We start from the raw sequence: 19,980 nt of genomic DNA on the forward strand, positions 1-19,980 counted from the left end.
CATCCTTAGAGTGAAAAAAACTAACACAAAAGCAGAACACACTCAGTCTTGACCCCAGCCTCAAAAGCAAATCATTTCATAAAAACTAAACTTTACCTGAGTCGGTGGCTGTGACCAGTAGAACATATTTTTCTCCGGCCTCGCGGTCCAGCGAGTGAGTCAGACTCAGTTGGCCGCTGGACGATAAGCTAAAGGCACCGTGCTCGTTGCCGCTACTTAGCATGTAGCTGAGCTGACCGTTTGCGCCTTGGTCGTCATCCCTGGCGACAACCTGCAACCAAAGCAAAGGGGTCGTTTCTACTGGATCTCAACAGAAAAGTTAGTGGTTAATTGGGTTCACTTTCTATTGGCTGAGGATGGGAGAAATGTACCGTCTTTTACGCACTATAAATCGCACCACCCGAAAATATTCTTTTTTCATACATTTTTCACATAAGCAAGAGCAACCATGTTTATTCATGTTGTGATTAGTCATTTACAGCATATAATAGCACAATAATTAAACAGTCAAAAGCGATCACTCATCAAATAACCAAACATGCAAAATTTTGATTGCAACGGGAAATTAAACCTGGATTGCAGAGGTGAGGGTGCCACACTCTACCACAGTCTACATTTAAACATATAGTTTATCGCATTTTCAAACTAACTTTACTCACGGTGCCAGAAATACTGATTTTCCAAGCGCATTCTGGTGGCTTAAACTGTCTTCTGGTAGTTAAAATGATGTATTCACATGTGCTTCACAAACTTCTTGGTTTGATTTGTATACATATGCAACCGAGATTATAAAGTATATCGTAATGTTATTGACACACAGGTGAAAAAGTGGAGTCACTGTTAATCAGATAGCAGTGTTTGAAATAATATGTACCCGGACGCCCGGGGCGTGCATCTTTTACATTGGCCGTACAACTCACACAATGTCTCTACCCAGGGGGCCGACAACTTTTTCAAGAAAGAAAAAAAAAATGTTTCGTTTTTATTTACTTATTTATTTTTCCAAATCAAACCTTTGCTTTATTCCAATTACAAAATATTCGTTCGGTTTGGAAATTTCGGAATTTCGGTTAGTTCGTCAATTTTTCATACTCGGCAGCCAATCAGAAGCCTGCATTGAATAACTTCGTTCTTCCGGACTTTCCGAAGCGTTATAAGGTTGTGCATTTGCATATCATTTTCCAAAGTAGACCGACAGAATACACAAGAAAAATGGAGAAGTGGTTAGGAATCAAGCCAAAACCTCAGCCCCAGACGAAATATTCGAAAGAAGCTAACAAAATGTATGACGCTACAAAACGTAAACCTACACTAAAAGCTTTGTGGAAAGAGGAGTTCACGTGGCTTGTAGCAGACGACGCAACGCAAACATTGGATGAGTGAAAATGAGTTAATAAAGGTAAATGCTGATGGCAGATGGAAAACAGCAATGTCATATCCATGCAATGAATGTTACAAGTAGATTTATATTAAACCTAATTTTAAAGTGTTGTTCTATTATATATTCTGATTATCAGTCCTTAATACTTTGCTACAATGTTTTTTTTTTTGCGATTAGTCGTCTTATTGAGTTTCAAGTTGTGAAAAATGGGGCAACTTTATGGCTGGGCAGGCAACTTTTCAGAGTTGTCTGCCTTGGTGTCCGGTAACTCTTTGTCATGAGTTTCAGACACTGCAGATAGCACTATGTAAAAATCAGTGTTTCTAGCACTGTGTGTAAAAAAGGGTGGTAATGAAATAAGCACTAATGCCTTTTCTTATGTCATCTCTACCATTGGTTGTCTATGGTTAAGTGTTGGTGCCCTACCCACTATGACCTGGGTTTGAAACCCATTGCATATAATTTATTGTTTCAGGTCAGCTATATTTATTGATTGATCAATCATTGCTCTTTTACAAAAGTACACTATTGCTATGCCTCTTGTCCACTGTATTCTGTGGTATATACCTGTAATGCACCCCAGGTTATATGGCGCACTTTCAATTTCTGTACAGTTTGGCGTTTTAAGGTGTGGCTTATAGTCTGAAAAATGCGGTAGGTTTTGGGGTAAAGAAGATAGCATGTATAAAATGACAGTAAACAGAAACATTACAAAATAGTACACAACTGTCCTTAAATACATCTCTTTGGACCTGTCTTGCCAAGAGGTGCAACAACTATCAACAAATCATTAATTATCAAATTCATTGTCAAATGTGTTTATGCTTGTTATCTTCACATGCCTTTGGGATTACAAATTCTCTATGCCCTCAGAAATTAATCTTCTCAACAGTCAATAGCAGGTTGTTTTTTTCCCGTCTGACTCATGACAGCTGTAAACGTAAAATGTTTTTACCAGGCAGGATGTTTTATTTTTTTAATTGATGATTAATATCGTCCATAGACTGACACAGTATGAGGGAAACTAAACTTTAAAACATGTAACCGCATTGTCAGTAAATGTATCTTGTTTTAAGATATTTTCTCTTGTTTCTCAAAAAGAATAGTAGTAGGATAACATATTTAAGATAAGGTAATTGAGAAAAAATATCTTACAGATGTTAGATGAATTGGATGATTTTAAGATATATTCTATGCCTGGATTAAAAAAAATATACTTAAAATGAGTAAAAAGACTACAATCTTATTTTAAGCATACATTTTCTCAATTTACAAGAAAAACATTATAACGTATTTTAAAGTAAGTACAATTATGATTAAAATGAGCCACATTTTCTGCCAATGGGTTAAAAAATATATATATTTTTGTTGCGTAGTAGCTAAATTATCAATTCATTTTGGATGTTGGAAGTAATTTGTGTTTGAGAACACAGGAATTGAAATGAAAATAAATAGATAAATAGCAGATTACTCAATTAAAAACATATTTTTTGTTTCCGGCACTCTTTGGCTTAAAATTGTCTTTTTGCTCTTACAGTTATTTTGATGTTGCTGCTGTTAACAACTTTATTTGTTCTTGATAAAATATCTTGACTGTAAGAAAATAAAATTATAACTAAGATCTGTTTTGTTCCATTGACAAAAACAAGGTTGTGAAAGCAACTTTCCAACAAACACTTAAAGTCTTCACTGAAGGAGCATGAAGTTACTGTAATTGTTGAAGGTAAGGAGTTTGTTACTTATTGAATTTCCTCAATCCGATTTCCTCATAAGAATCAGCGAAAAACGAGGAGAAAAAAACATTCCTGGGTAGGCGAAACTAGTTCTTTATTTTTATACCGGCTCATTTAAATCACCACAGTGGTCACGAGCGCAATGACTTTTGCTCTGCTTTTGAGCCAAGCCGCACATTTTGGCAAAATCCGTCGAACCAAAAATGCGTAGGACAAATTGTAGTCTTCCATCATTAAATCATCGGTTCGCTCGTGTTTTTCTCATGACATGCTGTCAGAAGAAACAACGCTATACTAGTGGTAGCTGTTTGACCCTGGTACCTGCCCTTATTAAGTTAGTGACAAGAAATTACTTTACAGTGTTATCTCCTCTGAGTTCTCAGGGATGCCATTCAAAACAAATCTGCTTTTTTAGACAATCTGTCTGTGAATGTCTTTGATGTTTAAACTGTTGACCATAGAGCATCTACTCACCTGCAGGATGTTTTTCGGCAGCTCCTCCATGTTTTCCCGAACGACAACATTGTACGGAGAGAGCTCGAATACCGGTCGGCAGTCGTTGACGTCCAGCAGCACAATGTTGACAGTGGTGCGGTCCACCCGAGGACTGCTCCCGCGGTCAGACGCCTGCACCACTAGCGAATAAGACGACTGGACTTCACGGTCCAGCTGCCTGGCCACTGACACCATCCCTGTCACTGAATCCATCCGGAAGTCTCCATTGGCGTTTCCTTCCGAGATAGAGAAACGGATTTGACCATTTGTGCCTTCGTCAGCATCCGTGGCAAACACTTGGATGATGTCCGTCCCAGTCAGGGTGTCCTCCTCGATTTCGACGTCGTAGATGTTTTGAGAGAAGCTTGGCGTGTTGTCATTGACGTCCAGAACCAACATGGTGACGTCCATGGTGGATGAAAGTGGCGGCTTGCCCTTATCTGTGGCAACCACTGTCAGAGTGTAGTTGGCCAGCTCCTCCCGGTCCAGTTCTCCAATCAACCGGACGTCACCATCTATGGTTCCAATGCTGAACTTGTTACCGAAAGGCCCCCTGAGAGAATACTCGACATAACTGTTTGGTCCACTGTCGGCATCCGTTGCTCGGGCTGTGAACACAGATGTGTCTACCGGTGTGTTCTCCTGCAAGTATGTTGTCTTCTGGGAGACAAATGTCGGCGGGCAGTCATTGACATCCAGGAGGATGACAGACACCTGGGCAGTGCTGGTGAATCGGGCCGCCGGTGGTGGAGCCAAGTCGTTGACAGTGATCACCAGGTTGTAGAAGGACTGTGTCTCCCTGTCTAAGGCCTTTTCGGTCTGAAGGATCCCATTGTTGGTGATAACAAAGTGTCCCTGTGGATCGCCTGATGCAATTTTGTAGACAAGTTGTGCATTGGGACCTGCAAGACACATCAAAGGTACAACAATTAGAAGATTCAATGTGATAAAACATTAATTTATTTGTATTATAAAATTAGGTATGCACTCTCCCCATCTTGATGGGGTTGCAATGAAGATATATTACTGATAGTTTACTTCGAAGTGCCGGCCCACCTACAAGGTGGGAAATAAGACGAGCAAATAATTTGTTGTAAGATATACTCACTGTCACTCTGATTTATTTGTTTACATAAAACTGCCGTCATACCAGCAGTCATGACCTAGCATCAGGACTGAGCCGACATATACCACTTTCAAATGGTGGCCAACATGTCTGAATGTCTTAAATTTTGGTGAGGTGGACCAGGTCCCACAAGCAAAAATTAAAATTAATTATTATAGTCTTCACTTTGAAGAGTTTTTTAGTAAGCATAGAGATTAGTTGAAGCAGTTTATTTACTGCCCCCAGTTGTCACAATAATGAAAGACATACAGAGTGTTGGCCCTGTAGGGGAGGAAAAAAGGCAGAACTCGAACTGAAATGAATACTATGATATGTGGGAACTCTTTAAAATCATGCAAATTTTAAAGACAATATTTGACGTCTTACGTCGTGAACGAGAGTGGATGACTTTTAAAAAACAAAAAAAAAATTGGGGGAAGTTGTGTTGATTCTGCAAATTCCATCTCTGACACAAGGAGCGTACATGAAAAAAAAAATGAACAGGAAGTTAAAGTCTGCTGAAAAAAAGAAAATGAGCAGGGACCAGGAAACCACCGATTGTTTTCAATGTCCAAACGGGAGGCAAAGTTGTTTTTGACTTGCTGTTTTTTCCGGTCTGTCAAACAAAACAATTTCTCTTTTTTAACCGCGAGAGCAAATACACTAGAGTCGACCTTTGTCATTCAGCTGCCTTCTAACAACCTCAGCTAGGTCATACGACACTGCGGGAAAACCCAAGTTGTGACTGTAAATGCACCTGTTGGCTGGAACCACACACGACTTACAGTCTGGTTCTTCGAAGTCCCATGTAAAAGATACACGACCTAAGAACAGCAAACGTCACAGACACGTAACATCTGGTCAGAGATGCTTACAGGCCGATATGTTAAACGAGTACTTCTCAAATAGTAGGGCTCTGGCTTGCAGCACAAGAGGTTTTCTTCTTCTTAGGAGGCAGGGCAGAAATAATTGAGTAGCACTGTGTTACATCAAGTTTACTCTTAGCTTCCAAGCCTACATTTAGACAATCAACTCAATTTGATCCCTAGATTTTATTTGGAGGAAGAAAATTGGATTGGTTGTACCTATTGTTTTCTCATTATACGCAGTTGTTACACCAACTGTTTGAGTAGATAGAAAGCTTTTTAAAAAAAAAAACATACCATTTATAGTTGTCCAATGAGACATTGGATGATAAACTAGCTCGATAATAAAGATTGTTGAGTATTGTGCAAGGTCGAACATATTTCCCTGACGCGCATTGTCCCAGATGACATTATTCGATAAGTTAAATGTTCTGAGACGCATTATCTGGCATCCTTTTCCACAAATTGTTAGCACTGAACGTCTGTAACTCCCCAATACTTGTTTTGGCCAAGTAGAAGCCAGAATTTCGGTTTTGCGGCGAGTGTACGGCAATTGCGTCAAAGCACATTTTACAATACGCATTAGTTAAAGCATGACAGATTTACTACTAAATGTGAAATAATTGTAATTTCTGTGTAAGGACTTCACTGCGGATGAAGTCAGGCATGCGAATGAAATTATATCAACTCGGTACTCCTCCCTACTGCATTTGTGAGCCAATTGTGTTATTATCTGATAAGTCGGTGATGTATCGTCGCATAAATCTGACATACTGTACTATATCAATAAATAGTCCTGTTTTACAAACTGCAACATTTCTGCAATTAAGAGCTCCTTTCTGAGAAGAAATGATGTCATGTCTGGAAATAAAGCATATTATAATTTCACTTTTAACAGGACATTGTGTATTATTTAGCGCCTCATATTGGTAAAAAAAAAACATTCACTTAATAAAAAGAATATTGATTTGAATAAAAAAACAACATGCACAAACTGTGATATGAAGGTGCTTTTAAAAAATATAATATAATATAAATACTTTTAATTTTTACATTTTATTTTACATATCATGAGGCCCGCCTCAAAGGAGCTGACATTATTGACCGCCATCTTGCTGCAAAGTTTACCCACCAAAACCGAAAACATTTTGAAAGGTTGGGCCAAAAAATGAAACGAAAATGGTGCAATTTGGTCTCAATGAGACGCAGTAGTTCGTATTTCTGCGTGTACTTTGTAGTACTTGTTTTCATTTGCACTATACTATGCTGAGATTTTTATTGGTCAAAAAATAAAAATAGGACTTTATTTCCTGTAAAAATGTAATTCCCTAATTTAGGTTTTTATTTTGTAAAAGTAAGTTTTGAAAATAGTATTTATTACTTTAAAAAATCTGAAAAAACAAGCGAAACATCTATTTATTTAGATATTTAAATTTTTTACCTTGTCATTAATTATTTCAACCAATGTTTTTTTATCAAAAATTATTACAATTGTGATTCTGATTCTGATTCCGATTCTGATTATGATTAAGATTAAGATTATGATGACTTAACCTAAGATGCATGTTTTTGCAATGTGGGAGTAAACCGAAGTGCCTGGAGCAAACCAACGCAAGCACGGGGACTCATGCAAACTCCGCACAGGAGGGATGCGCTTAATAATTTGGTGCACCTTGTAGTGCAGAAAATACGGTGTTTTTCTTATTCCACAAAAAATACGACGAGATGGAAATCTAAAAATATAATAAATGACCCTGCCACCCTAGTGAGGAAAATCAGTTTAAATAAACAATCAAAAGAGCAGTGAGGTAATTGATTTCATCTACTTCAGTATTTTTCAGAGACCATGAATTCCTTAAAAAAATATATGACCATTTCCTTATAGAATTTAAAATCTGTTTATTGAAAATAGGTCTTTTGTCTGATAAAATTTATTAGACATATTTGGCGCAACTTAAGGGACTCGTGTCCAACTGCACATTGTCTTTTTGACGGCCGAAAATCCAAACAGAACTTCAATTCTCATCTTGAAGTCTGACGCCGTCCGAAAGCTTCAACGGAACCCGGTGGTAAATCGAGTATCGTAATGCGAGCAAGCGGTGCAGTCATGTGGAACACATCCAAATCTTCCCACAGCGGAGGAGAGCGCCTATTTACAGTACATAAGTAATCCCTTATCAAAGGCAACTAGTGCCACTTCCATCCCAGTCCGGGTCGCACCGTCGGCAGACAAAAGGGGGGGCAGGTCAAAGGCCAGGCCTTAGGAAGTGCTAACAATGGCCGTGTTTTATTTGGACAGTGGGAACGGGCAGCGATACATAGGCTTAGGAGATAGCGCAAGGAGGCCGGACGACTGGGGGGAGATCGGGACGCCACACTCTCCTGGGAATGTGGGTCACAACCAGCGCATTAAAGCCCGCATGTAGCGCTAATTACGACAGACTTGGCAAGCGCTACCAACTAATCTCACTATTAATAACATACTGTAGTGAGCGTGTTGTATTCTCAGAGTGAGTTCATGCGTGAAGTGACTTAATGATATGTGACGCATGCACTGGATAAAATACGAGCTCGCGTACGGCCCAAAGGATGACGACAGCAAGACTTTTAACTAGGACAAGAAACTTTGATCAATCAAATAATGGGTACGGTTGAACATACATCTTTGTTTGAATGTATAATGAATTGGGGGGGGTGTATACAGGAACCACAAACCAACTCAATTCATGGGGCAAACGTAAGCACGTAATTTACAGTTACAGTGTGCTGAACTTTGGTCTTTTTAATTTTGCAATAAATAATGCCTGATAAAAAAAGGAAAACCTAAAAAGTACCTAGAAAGGGAAAAGCATATCTTCAAGTGGTTTGGAGCCCGCAGACAAAATAAATATGGAGTGTCTCAGTTAAGTGTTTATTTGCAAACTTAAGATTGCACAACCCAAAAAAATTTGGGTTCACTGTTTCAACAAGTTGGTGTACACAATTTATTCTATTTGTTCCTATTTTAAAGCATAGGAGGTTGGCTTCTGTGTAATTTGTGACTAGATACTACAGTATAGTTACTTCTTACGTAAGAAGTAACTATACAGGGAGTGCAGAATTATTAGGCAAGTTTGAGTAATTTGAGTGGTAACTGAGTTACAGTTTAGATAAAGTAACTATTAACTACTACTGCTTCCCTCGTTCATATTTGTCATTTTTGTCATAATTGAAACTTATTAGTCATGACTAGAACATCTGCCAGTCGCAAAAAGCTGCTGGATGCGTCACAATGCTAGTTTGGCAATCGATCCACATTTTTGGGGAAACGTACCGCAAAAATCAAAATTCCTGGAAGTCATCGTACCTCCATTTGACAAATGGTCCAAACCGCGGGTCAACATCCAAAAGGCGGGATCAAGAAATTAGGCAAAGCATAGGAAAGACATTTAGCCCATCGTAAAATTTGAACCAGACGTTCCCAATGGTAGCCGGATGACAAACCTTGAAATCCAAGAGCAAATATGTTGCTTTTGATATTAACAAGGCCAGTGAATATACCATACACTATCAGTGCCTTTTTTAAAGGTTTAGGGGAAGGTTAATATCTTATAATGACAATACGGAGCATTACTTATAAATTTGAATACTTGCAGTGATACCAGATACAACTTAAAAAAGTATAAATTACATTTTCGTAAGTCCTACTCGCCAGTTGTGCTACTATTCTCCTTAATAGATAGGCTATTTTTTAATAATTTGATAGTTCTTGATTATCCAATCTTTTATAGAATCAAGGGTATTAGTGACTAAACAAAATGCAAATAATTATGTAAATATTATGTGTTGGGAATAATCGTAATATGATTGCAAGTTTGTGGTAAATACTACCGTTTGTATTGATATAACAAAAAGCACATAAAGTGGAAGCAATTTAAAAAAATCGTATTAAAGATGAGAAAATAGAATAGATTTGAAACCTATACTGTCACTTTTAAAATAAAAATCAATGATAAATATAAAGGGTAAAAAGCATTTTAAGAAAATGTCAATATTTAATTATGCAACAGAAAAAAATATATAAGTGATATTTAACCCAGCTTTGACCAATGGCTAGTTTCGCAATTCAGGATCAGCTGATACCATGTTGTTACTAAAATTGGTAATGCTTTAGGATTTTGATATCAGACAACAATTTTCAAAGATATTTAATAATAATTATTAACAATTATAATTATAATTACAATAATTATAATAATTATAATTATAATACATGTGTACATTTTAGTTTAGTGGTCGGAACCTTTTTTCTGTACCAGTTCACAGATCATTATTGAACACCAAGTTATATACACTCTTATTATTTAAAGTGTATACAACAATTTGATCAACACCGGACATCTGAACCAAAAGCTTTGGTTAAGACTGATTATTCCAACTGTAGTCATATAGAATATTTATTGTAAATGTCCTCGTAACATCACAACAAAATCCCATTTAATTTTCAAAACCGCTTATGCAAAGAAGGGTTTTCAGGGTGCTGGGCCCATTGTAGCCAATTTTTTGGCACAATGAGAATATGCAAACTCCACACAAGGAGGTTGTTAGATGAGATTGAACCCAGGACCTCCCAACTCTGAGACTTGTGTGCAACACACTCTGGTCGCAATTGTAACATTTAACACAAACTGTCACGTGATTCTGAGTGCCAAGTAGCTATAAAAGCAAACACATCTAATGAACAATGTTCCCTCTAATTTTCCACGGGTCTGAGCGTTCACACAAAGTCGGTGAGCAACGCTTGAAAAAACAGTGAGCCACCATAATCCCAAGTGTGGCAAGATAATTAATTATCAAACATGTCCAAAACTTGACATCAAGTTATATTTTGCTGAGTTTACAGCAGCAAAATTATTTTTCTCTTTTGAATGAATTGACTCATGTACTATTGCAAAGGATGTACGGCCTACAAACGTCGTTTGTTCTTACAATTCTTTCACAAGATATCCATTTCTTTTTATTTCCTGATATATTTTGTCTCATAATATTAACATTTTTGGGGGCTTATTTAGTCTGTTGTAAGATACAGAACTGTACTAAATCACATTTTTTTTTTTGTGGAAATACAATGTTGTCAACAAGATTCACTTAATATGCAGTAATTGGAAATTATTTGAATGCAACACAAACTTTTTATTCTTTTTTCGGTGTTTTTTTTCTACTTTTTTTTTTTAAATTCCATTAAAAAAAATCTCATTGTGTTTATTTTTTCTGAGCTGTTACTTTTTTCTTTTTGTTCTCTATTTACTTTTTTCTTACATTTCTTTCTTGTCTTTTTTTCTGGCTTTTTTCTAAATGTTTCCTTCTTTTTTTTCTCTTCTGTTTGTTTTTTTTTTTCTCAGCTTTTCACTACTTTTTCATTTTGGTATTTTTCTCTTTTTTGTTCCATTCCCCCCTTCATTTAAGTCATTTTGTGCATAATTTTACATAATATTTGGCCATGTTGGGATTAAAGAAGCAAAAACAACCTAAAGAGCCGTTTAGGACCCGATAGAGCCGGTTCCTTTTTAGTGAGCCGAGCCGAAGAACCCGGTTCTCGACATACTCTACTAACTTTACTCAACTTCGTTCGACTTCAAAATACCGCATTTAGGACACAACGTCAGGGGAACCCGTGTATTTTTACCGTCATGCACTGTAACTTTGACTTAAGTTGCTTCTTAATGAGTAATTTTGAGCCCTCATTTCTGTGCGCTGGCTAGATTTTCTTGTGCGCTGAGAATGTGCGAGCAGTGCGCAATTGTGCACGCGTGCAGCTTAGAGGGAACACTGCTAATGAACCAATCTTGCAACAAGCTTGTTGGTCTTAAGTGGTTTCTGGGTCATGTTCTTGTCCTAAAGATCCTTGCATCCTCTAACTACATTGCCAAAAGTTTTTCCATAGCTGCAAATTATTTTACATTCGTTTTAACATGGCGCAGACTATTCTATACACTGATTGGCTATCAACAAAAGAGTGTGGTTTGATTCATCCTTTACTGTGTCTTCGGCGAGTGGGAATCCTTGTTTCCAATGTGACAGCCCTTGCGAACCACACTGATTTTAATTCAAACTAACCACCTCAAAGCCTCGGTTCAAGTAGTGTCTGAAATGTAGTAGTGTCAGTAAAAAATTAACAATAAAATAATGGAACATATTTTTCTTTCTGTGCGCCCCGGTACCAAACTACCTGGGTTGACCACTGTTTTAGGTTACTAAATAATTAGTGTAAAAACACATGTAACTAGTGTCTCTTGTGTAACTTGTGTGTGTCTGTTGAGTGTCTTGGTGTACATACCATCATCTGCATCGCTGGCACCAATGGCCACAATGCTGGATCCAGCCGGCAAGCTCTCCAAAACCGAAGCACTGTATACGCTAGCGTTAAAGGTGGGCGCATTGTCGTTGATGTCCATAATGTTAAAGTAGACTCTAACGGTACTAGCTTGTCCGCCGCCGTCTCTGGCCCTCGCCGTCAGGATGTAGTAACGCTGGGTCTCGTAGTCCAGTGGCATTGTCACGTTGAAAACACCCGTGACTGGATTCAGACGGAAGGTCTCGTCCCCTTCCTCGTCCTCCAGCGAGTACGTGACCTCGCCATTCACCCCTGAGTCAGAGTCGCTGGCGAGGATCGCCGCCACAATGGAGCCTGCGACACAAGAAAAACCCTTTAAAATTTTGCAATTCACTGCCAACACGTTCAAATGAAAACTCCGAGGGGGCTTATCACTGCAAGGTTTTTTTTATGAATTCTGATGACGCACTCGCTCCATTTACAAATATAAAACCCTGAAGGACTGACAATTGTTCATGGACACATTACAAAAAACACCCTTTGTGATACTACACTACTGTTGAGTACTTTAATTAAAACTTTCACTTACTGAACATGATTCGTTTTCTGCAGGGCTTTTCAATGATGTAGTTTGACAAGTCTCTCATGGCTACTACTGTATTTGAGGTGATGGCATGCATAGTCACAATTCAATAGCGATGGTGATGTATGGAATAAAACACAATGTTCTGCACAACTCACATAACGCAACGACTCCTTCTATCGTACAAATAACCCCCAAAATTCCCCTTTGATATTCAATTTCTCATGGTGTACTTTACTACATCCTTAAAACACCACACACATATACACACGAACAGGGCGCACCAGAGAATTTAAAGAAAATCAAAGACTTTTATATGTGCCTTACAGTCATAAAAATATGGTAGGTAAAAAGCTCATAGCTAAACGCCTAACATGCAAAAGGGCCTCGGTTTGAGACCGGATAGTTAATATTTGTTGGCCTGGAGAAAGATGGGCGCCACCAGGGAAGTACTTGCCCAAGACAGACCAAAGGAAATGGTGCCCCTACGATCCTACTGGTTAAGGGATACACTCAACCACCCAACAGAATATGAAGTTCTCAGAAAAACCCTAAGCAAGGATAAAAAGATCACACAAACTTTTGGGTTGACTAATTCACTACTGATTTAGTATAATTTAGCACTGTGGTTTATAGGTCACACTTTATACTTTTGGCGGTTTTTGCTACATAAACTATGGAGCCATTTAAAAATGAAACAAATAAATAAAGGACTGCAGAGATATTTGTGTTATTGTGAAACATGATAACTACACAAACATATTTTGAACGGCTAATAGGGTGGTCCTTAATGGGGGTGTTTTTTTTTTTTTTTGAAATATTGGGCTCTGACCCCCCGCATATGTTCTTATATCGATAAAAACACACTGTGTGCAATTTTGAACAATTTGGATAATATTTAGAGGTAGCTCAACGACTTTGAAATTTCCCAGAATGGTAAAATTTTGGCAATTTTCGAGAAAAAACGGAAATCTTAACCCTATGTGTACGGCGTTTTAGAACATCCAATTTCAGTCCATTGCTTATAATTGTAACACAAGAAAAGTTACAAGTAACTTTGTACACTAGGTCTGATATAATGTGCGAAAAATCCTTATTTTTCATACCAAAATTTCAGAGGCCTTGAGCGACCTCTAAATATCCTTTGATTTTGATGAAACTTTGCCTAATTACGTTTTGTATATATTGGAACATATTCAAGGGGTCAGAGCATGAAATTTTAAAAGTCGAAAAATAAGGACCACCCTAACGGCTAAACGTTTCTTTGACGTCTTGCACTACAAGCCATCTGTATAGGTAAAATTAGCTCCTTCTACGCCTGATAGTAGCAGTGTCTTCTTTATTGTAAACTAGCATTGTTATCTTCACTAGCCAAAGTTTTTGTTCTAAATTTCTTTTTCATCTTTTCGAATAAAAACAATTACGACTTATGTTCTAGCGCGATTTTTGCATGCATTTTTTGTTCCCGAAATGTATTTCATTATTTTCATCAATGCGGCTTATATGCACACAAGAGCGGCGTAGAACCCGAAATCTTGGCCATGGAGGAACCAAACCAGAAACTTCAGTGCACCCCTAGTCCATAAAAAAACCCTACCTGAAGCCATATCTTCTGGAATGTCAAAAGAGTAGGTTGGTCTTGAGAACTTGGGCGTGTGATCATTGACGTCTTCCACGGTGATGTTGAGCCTCATATCAGACGACTGCTGGCCGTCGTCGGCGCGCACCAGCAGCGAGTAACTGGACCGCCGCTCCCGGTCCAGCTTTTTGGTGGCCATTAAGTCTCCCGACTCGGGGTCGATCCTAAAACTGTCGTCTGCGCCACTGATGATGGTGTATGTCACCAGAGCGTTTGGGCCCTTGAGGAGGAGAGACCAACAACAGAGGTAAATATACTGTGTGGTTTTTCAATTGATTACCTTTTGCAAATCTGAAGGAAAAAAAAATATTTCAGATTGCACATTGAAATGATTGAAGTTTAAAAACATACAGTACAAATGCTAGACTCCAGTGTCAAAAGTACAAGGGTCAATGATGTGAGTTGACTTGAAAGTGTGAAAAAATAACCACTGTAGTAAATGAACTGTAATTTAGTGCATCTCATCAATAAGATTGTGATTCGAAAATGTGAATTTTTCTTTCAGAGTGTTCACCTTTGTTGAACTCATTCAACATTTTTGATTTCAAAGGCCACACGGAGGCTAAATATTCCCAGCAAATGAGTGATTGATTAGTGATGAACAGGAACAGGAAATCTAATTTGTTTACTCGTAATCAAAAGATCAAATTGTGACCACAGATTGACTTGGTGTCCTTTTCGTAATAGAGAAAACGTCATGTTGCTGACTTAAAAAGGAGCTTTCCTTGTTGGAAGGGTCACCAAGTTCCTCTCTTAAGCGTCTTTGGAACGGGAGAAGTAGTCCCCGAATGCAATATGACGCCTGAAAGGGCCTGATGACAGACGCCCGAGGTTTAGTTTTGCACTCCGACAATAGGAGATCAGACGACGGTCTCGCTTTGTGTTTCTGTTTTTTCTTTATGGGTTGAATTAAAAAAGCGACATCAAAAAGCGTCTGCTACTCGTTGGGATGAGACGGGGGTCAGGTTACAGCTGCTTGAACGTCAACAGTTCCTTTCAGTTCCGACTGGGGAGCTTTTTGATCCTGTCGGGACAATGAAAAGGCTTACGTGGAGATAAGAGTATTAGCGTGTTTACTAGCTTTTGCCTCACGGCAATTGTTGTACTTGACATGGTAAGCAGGACTCCAATATATTGCTGCCACTTCCATTTCTTGGTTGTACAAGCAGTGTTGGGCACGTTACTTTATTAAAGTAATTTGTTAAAATTACTCACTACTTGTTCCTTAAAAATAACTGAGTTAGTAACTGAGTTACCCAATTGTAAAAGTAACTAGTTACCAGAGAAAGTAACTATTTTTGTTACTTTGAAAATTAAGTTGTAGGTCAAACAATTTGACATTTCCGAGTCAGTTGAATAGAGAAAAAAAAACAAACAGGTAGCTGTGTTATCCAGACGCTCCCCTACTTGAGACAATTCGACTTACGAAAAACGGTAAATCTGAAAAAAATCTTCGGGATGGCGAAAAATATACGGACATTGCTGTAAGAATTTGTATTGTGCACCTTTTTTTGAGTAGAGGACAGTACTGTAGCGCTTCTTTCCGCCCCGAGGCACTGTGATAGGTCACCCAGCATCCACCCCGAAAAAAAAATCTGGCTTCTGCTTCCTAGTTTGTGTGAAAACAGACCACGTGCACTGTAGCTCTAGCGCACTAAGAACTTTTTATTGTTTAATATCTCGTGCATCCATTCGATATGGTTGGTGTAAAGAAAAGGTGAGCATTAAACATACTTATATAAACCTTAAACATACAAAATATAGCACTGAAGCAAGTTACAAACAAATTCAACAAACAAACGATCATCCGGAACCTCGTTAGTAAGTAGGGCAGCGTCTGTAGAACCTTTTAATATGGTAACATATTATTCCTACACTTGAAGTGCAACAAAAAGAAACATTTAACAAAATACATTTTTTTTAAACAGCTTTTTCAGCTTAGCTCACTAAAAAGAGCCTTGCCCTTTCGACTCCCAAATGTCTTTTCAGGTGTTTTTTGTGTTTTAATCCATGTATTACCATGTATTATTTATTAGTGTGAATGCCTTAAAAAGACGGGGTGTTAAAGTAAAAGTAACACTTAATCGTTAACACGGAGAAACATAGAAAACATGAATTTTTATAAATAAGAAAACAATAATATACAAAACAATTTCAACCTTTTTTTAAGTCAACAGCACAAAATCCCTGAAAAAAAGCATTTTTTCCAATCACAAGAGAAAAATCGCATTTCGAAGGGAACCGGCTCTCCATTGGTAGGTGGCCGACTCCCACTTCCAAGATGCGGCGCACAAAGCCGTTTCATTCGCAAACGACATGAGTCAGCGAATTAGTAAATACTATAGTCGTAATCGCTATCCTACTATATGGTAGAGGCTATTTTAAATGGTGACTTGATCCCCAAAAAAATCCCAAAGTAACCAAGTTGTTTTCTTTTCTCGCTTCTTTTTCTTCCTCTCTTCTTTTGCTCCATGTTTCCCTCTATTCTGCTCTCTCTTTTCTCTTCGTCTCTATCTCTTTCCTTTTCTCTCTCTTGCTCTGTCTCGTTCTCTCTCATTTTCTCTCTCTCTCTCTCTCTCTCTCTCTATTTTTATCTCTCTATTTTTCCCCTCTCTTTCTTTCTTTCTCTCTTTTTCTTAATCCTACGAATCTGGCCCCAGTGCGATTTTTTTTCAAGCCTGTGGGCCCCTTCTAAAATCAGTTTGGCTTTAAAAGTCCTTAGCTCCTAGAGGTACCTGACATGATTGTAAGCCACTTTGATGCTACCGGTACCCTAAAAACTAGAGACGTTGTTAAAGGCAGGGGAAAAAAAACTGAAGAAAATTATGAGTTTGGGTTACTTGGAGTCTCGGTAAGTTGTTTTCTTTCTTGTGCTCTGTAATAATTGTTGCACTTCAAAAAACAGCGACATTGACTGGTCAATTATCACAGTGTCCCTTTAAATAGGAAATACTCTATTAGTGTATAACGTGCACTTCTTTTTACCCCCCAAAAACCTACTGTGTCGAGTGTTGTACACTAGGTTTTACGGTAGCACTTTACGTATTTGAGCAATGATTGATCAGTAAATAGATATCGCTGACCACATTTTCACATTTGATGCAATGGAATTAGAATCCTGATAGCAGTTTTTAGCCATTAGAACACTAATGTCTCTGGTTAAGAGGTGGCGCTCTCCCCGCCACAAGCCAGGTTCGAATCTCATTGTGATAGTTCTTGACACAACGTTTGTGACCTGCAATTCTTACGATAACCTGCGAAAAACTGAAACAAAATTCTATACCATTTTTTTTTTTAAACAAGTAGGGGTCCGCGTAATACATGAGTGTGCGTTATACCCGAATAAAAACAGGAGTGTCTTGAACTTAAGGGAATGCTGTCTTGTTTCCTCCAATACCTCAAATGAATAAAAATAAATCACATTCGAGGCAGTACTTTGCATGTCAATTCGTCTTCCAGTTGCAATTCCCACTCTTATCTTGAGGTTTTGACCTCATCTCATTGCATTACCAGAGACCCCTTTCTGCAGTCCAGGTGCAATAAAAGTGAAAAAGTAAGAAGTTTTCTAAAAAGCCCGCTGTGATCAATCAGAATCTTATACTCTGGCAATCCCATCAGCCACCTGGGCCGCAGGACGGAAATTAACGCTATGTGGGTTTGCCAATTAATATTCATGGCAGGCGGTCCTTAACCTTTACTAAAACAAAAATATCACCTCAATTTTTTTGAAGTAATCTTTTTAGCAAAGTATGTGATTGAGGTCTTGCACACTAACAGCATTTTTTTTCTTGACCTTGACTCAAGTTCATTTTATAGCCCTCGATAGACACATTATAGGGAAAAGGAGGCGAGCGATGGCGGGGGATGCATGGCTTAACCAATTAAACAGGAGCCTTCCAGTAGGAACAGAAGGAAACTCATTTAGCAGAGCAAAAGCTTCTGGACCAAGCGGGTGCCGCAGACGTTTGAAAAACTACGTGCTGACATCAGTCACCTGTTTCTGTTTCACGCGGTGGCCGTCCAGGAAAAAAAATAATTGGCAGCAGACTCTACGTCGATTGTTTTTGGGACTTTCGTAAACCCGCTAGGATGGTGGCCATGTTTTTGTGTCGGATGGGCCAAATACTGTATACGGGGTTTGTACACCATTTCACAGCCGCATTCAAGCACATCCAAAGGACTTTAAAAGCCAGATTTCAATTTCTCCAATGCCATTAAATGAAAAAATATGGTGTTGGTTATGTATTTTGCGGAGCCACAAATGTATCTGCAATTTACCTATCTTAATCTTGAAATTATGTGTGCATTTATAAAGACATGTGATTGTTAAATTTTGAGCAAATTACAAATATTTTGGTTTTTGAGCCAAAACTCTCTCCCTCTATAGGTGTTGGGCAAAAATGACAGTAATATGCAGCCTATATTTTCAGTTGCAAAAAGTTATTCCCATTATAATATACCACCGGGAAACACTAAGCTAATTTTTTGCATGGCCCATATTAAATATTCACAATTGATACGTAATCCTTGCACTAATCCAAATTCCATAGTGCCCTGTCCAGGTTTAGCATTCATCTGTCCTCTGTTCCTTTGGTAGCTCAGGAGGTAAGGCGCTCGTCCTGGGATCAAGAGGTCGCAGATTCGATTCCCGGCTCCTCCGTGTTATATGTCGAACTGTCCTTGGGCAAGACACTGAATCCCTAATGCCCTGATAAACAGGCAGTTGCCTTGCATGGCTGACGGTGCTATCGGTATGTGAGTGTGTGTAGGACATTGTGAAGCACTTTGAAAGCTCTTCAATACTTTAAAAGCGCTATATAAAAGTAGACCATTTACATTTACTTAAGGGGCAATGACGCTTTATCCAACAATGTCATACAAACTAATGCCAGCAGCAGTTAATCATAAAGTAAGAAGAAATGCAATGACAAGGCCAAACCACTTGAGAGCAGTTTCTGCTTCATTTTCAAAAAGGCTCGTTGAGAAACGGTGCAACGATTTCAAGTGGTTACGGGCACCTGACCTCAAGTTCAAGTATTCATTCCTTGAAAACACATTAAAATACAAGCATTTTGAAGGATTTCAAGCACCCCTACAAACCCTGTTTATTTTAATTTGTAGGAAAACAGCACTCATGGATGAGCTTAGCGCTAGTTAGCAAGCTACCGCCATTGAACATGTTCAATGGATTTGAAATGTCAAGTTGATATTAATTTCTGACACAGCAGTCACTGATGCTGGAAATGACTGTGCCAAAAGATGAATTCTGACCGGGTAGAAGACACTCATTTCTCCTTCATTTCAGAAATGGGTGGCTGACATGCTGTCGGTCATTCAGATGGAAAGATTGTGTCAGCCAGGAAATTTCAGACAACCTGGGAGCCATTTCTCACATATCTGGTCAAAGGTAAGGTGGACTGAACAAATGAATGTACAACCATTTTCCGCTCATAGAGCATCTATTGTAGCCTATATGTGAGCACTGTAGAATGGAGCAGGTTTTTTCGGTTTTTTTTTTCATTACATGTCTGAGCCTGTCTATTTGTTCTAGAATACAAAATACAAATAAAATATTAGTGAAATATTTACATTTTAATGATGAAATAAATACATTTTCGCTGCAAAGGTGTGCACTGTGACCATATTCCTCAGAGTTTACGGTCAAAAGGTTTCTGAGACTCTTCGCATGAATGAATAGCTTTTGATTTTTGTTTCCAGTTTTAGCAGAAGGGAATTCCTCCCAACTCAATATTCAATTTGAAATCATTGATTTCAGATGACATAGTAGATTATTGAACGTCAGGTATCCTGTTGTTCGCGGCTTAGTCACAATATGAACATTAAATCAGAGGGCAAATCTCCAAT

General features: G+C 38.4%; 1 protein-coding gene across 1 annotated transcript in view; it reads right to left on the reverse strand.

Moving 5' to 3' along the window:
• The window catches only part of fat4 (FAT atypical cadherin 4), a 142,436-nt gene that overhangs the window by 41,692 nt on the left and 80,764 nt on the right, over positions 1-19,980 (reverse strand). Inside the window, exons 3-6 of the mRNA XM_088344351.1 lie at positions 14,074-14,335; positions 11,897-12,247; positions 3,589-4,511; positions 97-271 (exon numbers count right to left, since the gene is read on the reverse strand). Coding sequence (XP_088200477.1) covers positions 97-271; positions 3,589-4,511; positions 11,897-12,247; positions 14,074-14,335 — 1,711 coding nt within the window. The remainder of the gene's footprint in view (positions 1-96; positions 272-3,588; positions 4,512-11,896; positions 12,248-14,073; positions 14,336-19,980) is intronic.

Source organism: Urocampus carinirostris, chromosome 9 (assembly GCF_059441175.1).
Source record: "Urocampus carinirostris isolate Australia breed hairy pipefish chromosome 9, RoL_Ucar_1.0, whole genome shotgun sequence".
Lineage (NCBI taxonomy): Eukaryota > Metazoa > Chordata > Actinopteri > Syngnathiformes > Syngnathidae > Urocampus > Urocampus carinirostris.